The sequence below is a fragment of the Mus caroli genome, chromosome 2 (genome assembly GCF_900094665.2).
Source record: "Mus caroli chromosome 2, CAROLI_EIJ_v1.1, whole genome shotgun sequence".
Lineage (NCBI taxonomy): Eukaryota > Metazoa > Chordata > Mammalia > Rodentia > Muridae > Mus > Mus caroli.
The window spans coordinates 112973122-112983718 of NC_034571.1; the positions used below are offsets into that span (position 1 = coordinate 112973122).

At 43.1% G+C, this 10597-nt stretch overlaps 1 protein-coding gene across 1 annotated transcript in view; it reads right to left on the minus strand.

Annotated features, from left to right (window-relative positions):
- Nucleotides 1-10597, minus strand: part of Ehd4 (EH domain containing 4) — a 67703-nt gene that overhangs the window by 44634 nt on the left and 12472 nt on the right. Inside the window, exon 2 of the mRNA XM_021152948.2 lies at nt 4600-4776. Coding sequence (XP_021008607.1) covers nt 4600-4776 — 177 coding nt within the window. The remainder of the gene's footprint in view (nt 1-4599; nt 4777-10597) is intronic.

Sequence of the window (10597 nt, forward strand, 5' to 3'; positions counted from 1 at the left end):
CCAGCCTGGTCTACAAAGTGAGTTCCAGGACAGCCAGGGCTATACAGAGAAACCCTGTCTTGAAAAACCAAAAAAAAAAAAAAAAAAAAGAAAAAAAAGAAATTACTTTCTTTTGTGAAAAACAGTCATTAAAATTATACTAGACACTAAAACTAAAAACAATATACAAGGCTAACTAAAAACAATATACAAGGCTATCTGTAGTTTAAGACTGCTGCCATCTTTAGAAAAGTAAGCTGAGGGAAACCTGTAGCATCTAATTTACAACAGCCTGCCAGAGGAAACTGTCAGGTCCTGACTGAAGACACTGTGTCTTTCAGGACTCATACATAGGGTGCTTTGGGCAGTGTCTGTGTCTTCTGTGTGGTGAACTGCCCCCGATACAGGCTGGGATAGCAACCCCATGGCACAGCTCCAAAATGGGTTACAGTGAAACTTCTCTCAGATGAAGCAGCTTGGTGGAGGTAAGTTGAAACACTGATTGTTAAAGCCTCATTTCCATCAAACATTTTTGTTCTAGACTTACCTCTTCCTTGTATTGTTCAAGTATGGTAGTTCCTAATTCAAACCTGTCCCTTCAGAGATTCTTCTCCATTTCACTGAAATGCACCACTGACTCATTAGTCTCTAAACAATCAGCCTAGTGGACTCAGGTCCCCAAGGTTTGCTTAATGGCGAAGGTGCTGTCACCCTATAGGCACCACTTGACTTTAAGTACCCTAAGAGGTAATTGACTCTTTTAAAGATGCCCTTGGGAGCAGTGGCTAAAGCCATGAGAGGCCCCTGTCATCAAGACTTAGGGAGAAAGCTCTACACAGAAAACAACTGGTTTTCCTTCCTATTATATTTTGACCTAGTTTCCAGAAAAAGTGTGCCATACTAAGAGTTCCAGACTTTAACACTAACTCTGCTGTATCCCAGAGAGCTGCTACAATCACAATCTCTCTCTCTCTCTCTCTCTCTCTCTCTCTCTCTCTCTCTCTCACACACACACACACACACACGCACCATATGCACACAAGTTTGAATGCCTGACTCTAACTGCCTAACTGATGCTCTTTCTTATGCACTGTGTGAGACAGCTGCCTTCTCATACAGATACCTCTTAATTGGGCTGTCAGCATTGTGGATTTCCATGAGGCACATCTTGTACTTGTGAGTCTCACACAGGCACAGCCATCAGGATAGCTTGAGAGACAGACATTCCTCTTTGCTGGAGTACAAGGTAGCAAAGGGTAGGAAGAGGGAAACCTGAATTTTGCCTCTTCCTGACCACCATTTCTTACTAGTGAACTGGCCATTGTATTCTCTGTTAATCCCACAGGTATAGTGCTGATAAAATTATGCAAACTATACCCTGGGAGATAGTCTCTTCTCCATTGTTTCATGCTATCCTTAAGTTAAATAGGGGCAGCAGACAGAATTTAAACACTGCACCCTGGACAGCTAGCACTGTGGTCTCTAGGCCTGCGTTCTAATCCTAACACTGCCCCTAGGCTGAGTGCCCCAAAGGCATGATCTTACCCTCACTGCTCATCAGTTCCTCATCACTACAGCCTCCGCATGCACCTTCATAAGGACTGCAGGTTACTCGAGCTCGCTTTCCATGATGCATATACAAGTAATGTTAGGACAGTGATGGACAAATGTCCTAGAGTTGTTTGGGTTTTGTTTTTCTGTTTCCCTGGACTCAATATGTGACTGTACAATGCATGGGCTATTTTCAGCCCATTTTAAATTCTAAGAGAGTACAGCCTGCCATTTAAAATCTCTCCTCTATACTTTTCTCCCAAACTCATCTGCTCTAAGTTTGAGATCTAAAACACATTGTTATTTCAGGAAAGCAAATTATTTGAGAAAGTAAAACAAACCAATAACCATTCTTCCTGCATATTCCCTTAGAAGTATGGACTTTGCTAAATGAGATTTTGAAAAAAAAAAAGTCAGCTTATTTCTCTTTAAAGTTCTCTCAGGAAAAGAAAACGAGCACACACACAAAAGGCAAGGGCAATGAGTGTTAGGATTCTAAGGCAGTCTTCCAGGAGGGAGGCTACTGTCTAGACCAGTGATGGGACAAGTCTGGTTGTTGCTCACTCCTGTCCTGCGCACCCAGAAAGCACCTGATTGATGTGCTTGTGTGGGGGACGTGGGTGTGGGTGTGAATGCATGCATGTGTCTTGTCTCAGTTTCCTTGGACTTGGTTCATTCATTTTGTTCTGAGACACTCAAGACCTTGGGTTCTTTCCCTGGGTCCTGGGCTTAACTACTGCACAAGGAGACACTGTCACTGCTCTGGAGTTAAGACACTGTCACTGCTCTGGAGTTAAGGCACAGCTCCTCCTGAAGGAGAGATTGCACAGGGGAAGTCATCTGGACAGTGCTCTGTAAGTCACTGTGAATGACAAGAATAAGCTTTCACATGACTCCACCTACATGTCCCTCACACTTCTGCCTGCCCGTGCCAGTTCTCTTTCTGCCCATCAAGGTGTTATCACTGTTTGTAACAGGAGCATCTGAATGCCTTTAAGGGGGTTCTGTGCACAGAGGGAAACTTGGAGGCTGCCTGGGCTCTCAGGACAGCCACTGTCCAAGTATTCACTCCACAGTCCTCATGAATGGAGCCTCCCAGTCTGATAGGCAGGGGTGGGGGTGGAGGAGGGAGTGTTGCTCTTATTTTTAGAAACATCTAGAAAGAAGAAGTGATCTCAGGTCTCCTGCTGAGCCTCAGTGCCAGCCCTACTTCCTCTCCCTAAGCAGCTGGAGTGGCCCTCCACTTCTAGCTGATGACTGGCCCCTACTCTCTAAAGCCAGACTCAGAAAAGAGGAAAAAGAGGGGTGTGGAGGAATTGGCAGGAAAGAAGAGGAAAGGGTTTTTAAGAAGAAAACACACACATACAAAACAAAAGCAGAAATTGACAAATAACATTACCTCAAACTAAAAACTCTGCACAGAAGAGAAATAATCAACAGAGCGAAAAACAAACTATGTAACAGGAAAACATTCATCAGGGTGTTGATAATCTAGACTGCATAATGAACCCAAAAGTAAAGACAGAACTCCCAAACAACCAATAATAATAATAATGAAAATGGCCAAATGATCTCAAAAGAAATAAAAATGTCAGTTAAACACATGAAAAAATGCTCAGTATAGTTAACTATCACTATCAGGGAAATACAAATCAATGGGATCCCACCTCACTTGCATCAGAATGGATATTATTTTGAAGGCTGGTGATGATGTGGAGGAGAAACACACCTTTATGCACTGTAGTGATGTCAGGTGGGGCAGTCACTATGGAAAACATAGTACCCTCAAATAACAAAGAGCCACCTGCCACTTGCTATCTCATTCCTGTGTAGCTAATATACCTGAAGAAATGAAACTGGGTGCACAGGAGATGCTTGCCCAGCCATTGTTACTGTGGCACTATTCACAGCGAAAATATGAAAGCAGCTCAGGTAGCCATCAACAAAGGACAAGATAAGAAAATACGGTAGTCAGTTCTGGGGTATAACTGCAATTTTAGCTACTAGAAGATAGGCGCAGGATATCTACAAAGTGTGTTCAAGGCCAGCCTGGGCAAGATCCTGGGACCCCCTCCAAAAAAAAAAAAAGTAAAAAGAGGACTGAGGCTATAGCTCAGTGGTAGAACACATGAGAACACTGTGTTCAATCCCTAGCCACAGGACAAACGAGAAGAAAGAAAATGTGATATATGCATGCAATAGAGTATTACTTGGCCATGAAAAGAAAATCTTGTCATTTGTAGTAAAATGGAATCAGAGAATGTCATGTTACGTGAAATAAGCCAGATACAAAAAGAAAAGAATTGCATGTTCTCTTTCATATATATTAGAACCAAACAAACTAAATAAAATAATTAAAAATAAAATAAAGGAAAATTCTTGGGTGAGGGGAAAAAGAAGGAAAGATGGAAAGGAGGGGACACAGTGGAGCAGAAAGGTCAGTTGACTTCATCCTACCTCGGAGCTGCAGCGTAAGGCCTACCCGACTAAGACCTCAGCTACATTGGAAAAGTGAGTTTGGGGCACAGACAAAACACACCTCCAATCAAGGCAGAGCAACCCATATCTATCTCAGCCTGCCCTGCTCCAGGGAATAAGGAAAGAGCTCAAAGCTTAGGAATGAAAAGCTAAAAGAACATTCAGAAAGGTGAGGCAACCTGTCCTGAATCAAAAGATCAAATCTGGGAGTCGGGACCTTGCGTCTTCTCTGGGCTAAACTTCCTGAGTGTGGAAAGCCCTGCATACCATACCAGAGAGGTGGCTATCTCACAGCTACTTAATACACTAGTGACAGAAATTGAACACCCTTAACTAATTCTGTGCAAATCACATTACTCGCCATTTGTCCTCATACTGAGGAGCTATAACATCCAATCTTGGGCCTTGGCTATGCTCAGTCAAGTCACTTGGAACAGATGCGAGTGAAATAAGATTGATTAGCCCCCCTCCCCCCCCCCCCCCCACTCCCACCCCCACCCTCTCCTCTTCCAGAACAGACATGCTCTGTCTTGTCTGGACTCCACAAGTAATAGGCAATAGTCAACCAGAGGACAGCTCGCTGGTCCTTACCTGTTTAGGAAAGCATTTCCAAAGCGACTAAGCTTTCGGAATGGCTTTTTGGGATCCACAACTAAAGCATTCCCAGGGGTGCTTCCCTCAGTCTCCCCATACATCACAGCAATAAAGGAATCTGTGGTTGGCTCTGGACCAATTCTCATGCCTGGGAAATCTTGCTCCAGTAAGTATCTGGAAAAAGAAAAGAAAAGAGCATAATGTCACAAACAAGAAGCCAGAGCGCTGCCTGGGGTTACCCAACAACTCAGACACCCAACTCAGACTCTCATTAAAAATCAGAGGTTCAGGGTCATCCTTTATTATATACAAGTTTGAAGCCAACCTAGGTTACATGAGGCCCTGTCTCAAAAATCAAAACAACCCAAAACCAAAAGTAGATATCTGAGGTCCCACTGACATAATAGGTGCCAACTTAGGAGAGACATTACCCAGTTACCTCACCATTCCTACACATTGTGGACTACTGCTGAGCTCACTACCCCTTAGAAAAGTGTCCCTGGCCTGCATGGATAGCACCTTCTCTATGGTTCCCAGGCACCGTGTGTAAGTTGCCGTCACTGTATGTCAGGTGTCCTGGGAATAAGCAGGGAATGGCCAGGGTCAGGGGAGGACTGCATGAGTTTCTGTAGCTCCCCACTCCAACACTAAACCATCCTTGTTTCTATAAATCCTGACTAGTCAAATGTAGCCTGTGACTATTTCTGGGGATAGAGAGAAAGAACTAAAAGTCAAATGCCAAACACAATTTGCCATCACTATGAGAAGTGAAACTTCTTTCTTATGTAAACAAAATGAAAATTAAGCAATATTAGTAGGCTTTACCCGAAACCCTTTTTTTCTATCATTGCTACTTTTAACTTTCGAGACAGGGCTTTTCTGTGTAGCCCTGGCTGTCCTGGAACTCACTCTGTAGACCAGGCTGGCCTTGAACTCAGAAATCCACCTGCCTCTGCCTCCCAAGTGCTAGGATTAAAGGCATGCACCACTACTGCCCGGGGTGCTACTTTTAACTTTACCCAAAGTTTTTACATTTCTGTGAAACTGCAGAGATCCAGAATAGGTGCATTGTTTTAAGATGTCCTGTAATTTGAGAGTAATCATAAAAAAAAAAATCAACTGGTAATAACTCCTAGCATTTACTGAAAAGACATAAAGTCTTATGCATGCACCTTGCCTTATATATGCACTATGCCTTATGAATGCATTGTCTTATGTATGCACACACTGATACCTTATGCACGTACAAAACCATATGCATGTACTGTGTCCTATGTATGCATTATACCTTATGCATGCACTGTGCCTCACGTATGCACTGTAACTTATGCGTGTACTCTACCTTATGAATGCACTATTGTTTCATTCAGTTCTTACAATACTTTCAGGTGAGTGATAATATCTTCATTTTACAGGTAGGAAAACAGGTTAACAGAGAGACCAAGCAACTTGCCTAATGTTATTCAGTCAGTGAGTGAGTGAGTGAAAACGGAATGCAAGCAGTCAGATTCTCAGATGTGCACTGTCTTCAGAGCTTTACACTTGGCCTGGCACTAGTGGCTTTCTCAGATAAGCAGGAACATTCAGGATCCTCACTCCAGGATATAAGCCTGGGAATAAGGACTTTCTATTTCCTTTAATATGAGAGGAAAGGGGATCACCACACTGTCCTCCCACACAATCCCCTAGATTCCCTAAGGACATAGGGCACACTACCTCATTCTCCTTGGGAAAAAAAAAAAAAAAGCTGAAGCAAGACCATGCTATCAATTCAAAATACATCCATATTTAATGTTTTTCAAAATATGAAAATCTTTTTTAGTCAAAGTCTTAGTGTGCCTAATAGCACAGTCAACAGTTTTAGGAGCAGAAATGTTCACATTATTTAATCTTTCAAAACAGACAAGAGCTCTGAGAAGACCACACCATAAGACCAGTATGTATTCACACACTAACTGGTGTGTAATGCAGCCCCTCTGGAACCTCAAGTCTAGTCACTCAACGGCAAAGCTAGAGTTGGAAGACAGGCTGTACTGTGGCGATGTCCAGTTTGACCTTCACACCTCTCAGCCTGGATGAGGCTCGGCAGGGAGGGAGACTGAGGACTAGAGACAACTGTGCAAATGAAAAACTTTGAGCTAATAGCCTCTAGGGTTGCAGGATTCCTGGGGCACACACAGTTTCCAACTCACAAAAGGGTCATGTCTAAGTACTTGACACTTGAAGGCAATAGGGCCAATGTTTACTGGGGGTCTCACTGTCTCATCAGCTTTGGGGGAGGGGACCTCAGAGTTAAGCTCTATCTCGAGTGCCTCCTTAGAAAGTGACCCTTCTCAGTGCCTTCACTAGGCCTCATCAGGAGAGACCTCCATTGTCCACACCAGGGCTGGTGAGAAGAGACCTCAGGTGGGAACGTAGAGATGCTATAGTTAGACTGGACAACTCAGGGCTGTTTAGGTCAGACACTCACTGTCAAGAGGTATCTAAACTCCTTTCTGATGTTTAATTGACTTGAACTCACAGCACACCTCCAGGACTGTGGAATTAAATAGGACTTTCAAGGAAAACCTCAGTGATGAGCTTGTTTAAAGAACAGCAGGTGTTCCTGTCTTCTGAGTTTATACAGTAAGAGAAGCCAAAGCTTCCTCAGCAGCAACCCAGCCAGGAAAAATATTAACAAGTCCTTATTATTGAACTGCAAATAGGAACTACCTTGAATAGGGTGCCCTCAGCTGTGGCCCTGATGAAGCATTTAGGCTCTGGCTTGCAAACACAGACAAGAACAAGGAAGGATTACTGTACTGCTTTCTTAGGATATGAAACTGTCCACCGGCACTCTCCTACAGGTACTAAAGATATTCATGTTCAATGTTCAGTTTTATATCAATGAAGTTACAATGAAAAGACACAGTATATTAGTAAATTTTAAAACCTTCCATATACTTGGTGCTGGTGAGGGTCATAAAGGGTCTCTTTGTATAGCTGCAGGAATCGTTGGTACAACCTTACTGCAAAGGCACTCACACACTTGTTCACATAAGTGCTAAGGCTGGCAGAGGAACAATCCCAAGAGGCAAGAAGCAAAATTTGGTTCAAAAGTACTCAGCAGCTGGTGTTGGTTCAAACGTCTCGAGTTTAATAAATCAAGCAGTTCAGGCACTTAAAATGGGTCACCCTCATCCTCTCCTACCTCCTGTGGAGGTCATCTATAGGCCTTCTTTCTCTCCCTTGTGAATTGACACTCGGATATGCATCATATTGTTGGGCAGACAGTAACATGTCTATGTAGAAAGAGAAGAACAACCAAGATATAAATGTCTGACATGACAAAAGTGACCCTGAAGGGATGAGGCTAAAATCAGAGCCTGGGAGGGGAGTGGCAGTGGACCCTGAGGTGACATACCCAGGCACTTTACCTTACAGACCCCAGTGTAAGGCTGAGCCAGGAGTCAAACCTTCTCTGAAGACCTCAGAGGATTTACCAAAGCTGGCATTCCAGAGACTCTGATGTCTTATCTGTGATAACAAGAATCAATAGGAACACAAGAGGCAACAGGAAGACTATAGAAAAGAATCCACCATGGAGCAGAGCCGAGCAGAGCAGAGCAGCCCACTCCACAGCATCCTGTGCCTTAGCGGCTTGATGTCTGCCCTTGGCACCACCTAGCTCCGTTTCCTGTGTTCTCAGAGAGCGCTGCCAACTCTAGCGATGATTGCTCCAAGGTCTTGAGTCAAGCCATCAGCGAACATAAAAAGGTACAGACGTTTGAACCACATGTGGTTGGGCATAAGTGGTGAGGGTGGACAGGAGACCTGACCTTTCAGTGTCCTGGTCTGATGAGGTCACTGCATATAGACGGTGTCTTTTCTTTCATTGCTTAGGCTAGAGGAGGAAAATTAATTTTAAAGGAAAAGTATCATTTATGACAAAGGGAAGAAAAAAAAAAACCCTTGGGTAATGAAAAGCCCTTTACTGTAACCCAAATACCACTTTCTCAAAGATAGGTTTAAGGGAAAAAAAAACATTATTTAGCATTTTTTTTTTTAAAAAAAAGATGTTATTGGGGTTGGTGAGATGGCTCAGTGGTTAAGAGCACCAACTGCTCTTCTAGAGGTCATGCGTTCAAATTCCTGCAACCACATGGTGGCTCACAACCATCTGCAATAAGAAACAAATAATAAAGAACCTATGGGCCGGATCGAGCAGGGCCGGAGCAAGAGAAAGGGAAGGGGGAAGAAGAAGAAGAAGAAAAATGTATGATTTTTGTCACTTGGGTATTTCTCATGCATTTTCTCTGGGTTGGTACTTTCACATTTTTCTATTTTGTTTAGTCCCCTAACATTGGGGGACTTGTTACATAAATGCCTTTACATAAATAGTCTCAGGTGGTAAATGCCTTATGGGTAAGCACTATTTTCCTCCCCATTTTACAGGTGAATAAACTACAGGTCAAATAGGTTAACTGAGTTAAATCAGAATTAGAGAGGCTGAGTCACCACCAAGTGGAAGCATTTACAGGAACATGCTCTGTGAGTCACAAGGAATGTTCAGACAGAAGATCGCATTAAGCAGGTATCCAATGAGTTATGTATACTAAAAATATTCCACATATATTTGGGGTGTTGCTTGAGCATTACTTTGACATTCTGAAGCTAAAATCTACAGATACAGCTTATGAAAACAAAGTATTTAAAGAAACATTCATATACACATGGCATCTGTGCAGTTTTAATTCATTATTGTGCTTCAAATACATCTTAAAAGTCATTTAAGTGTGTGTGTGTGTATGTGTGTGTGCGCACACGTGCGTGTTCATGTATAAGTATGTGCCACATGTGTGAGTGGAGGCCATAAGACTTTTGGGAATTGGTTCTCTCCTTCCATGCTGTGGGCCCTGGGGATTGAACTCAGGTCATCAGGCTTGGTAGCAAGCACCTTTCCTCGCTAGGCCTTCTTGTTGGCCCACCAAAATACTTCTAAAAAGAATTAATTTGGGGGCAGGAAAGATGGCTCAGTGGTAAAGAGCACTTACTGTTTTTGCATGACTGGGGTTTTGTTCATAGCACCCACACAGTGGCTCACAACTGTCTGTCTGGGGAATCCAACACCCTCTTCTGGCCTTCAAGGGTACCAGGCATGCATGGTATACATGAATACACAAAGGCAAACCATACACATAAAATAACAACAACAAAAAAATCTTTAGAAGAAAAGAGGGAGAATTAAATAACTCAAATAGTTGCCTTAATCCCTTGGCTCTTAATAAGGTTTTATTTGTTTATCTGTAGTAACTGGGATTAAACCCAAACCTGAAATGTACTGGGCAATACTGTACCACTGTACACCATGCCCAGCCCTACTAATGTGGAGGTTTCTGCAAATGCTATGGCTGGCAGAGGAACAATCCCAAGAGGCAAGAAGCAAATTTGGTTCAAAAATACCCAGCAGCTGGTGTTGGTTCAAACGTCTCGAGTTTAATAAATCAAGCAGTTTAGAAGAGCCAGTGTTTAAGCACAACACAATTTCAAAAAAAAGTTTCTTGATAATTAACTTCAGTCCCACGTGTCCAACACAGCTGAAGCATGCTAACACGGGAACTCTTTACAAGTACATAACGCTCTCTTCCGAAAAGTAAGTTCTGTGTACTCAGAAACAATGCTCAAGCCAGGGAGAAGGGCCGAGGAAAACATAACTCCTGCAGGAGTCAGGATGGCCTGGCCTAAGATAACAGGGAAGTTACCTAGATTGCAGTAAAAGACAGGTGATATCTCTCACACAGATGGGTTTTATTGACTGAAAAGCATACTCAAGAGCTAAGAGAAAAGTCTGGGATAAACAAACAATATTCTGGGTGAAGCCTGGCTCTACAGCTAGCAAAGATCATCAGGTTATAAAATACAAGCCGGGCGTGGTGGCGCACGCCTTTAATCCCAGCACTCGGGAGGCAGAGGCAGGCGGATTTCTGAGTTCAAGGCCAGCCTGGTCTACAAAGTG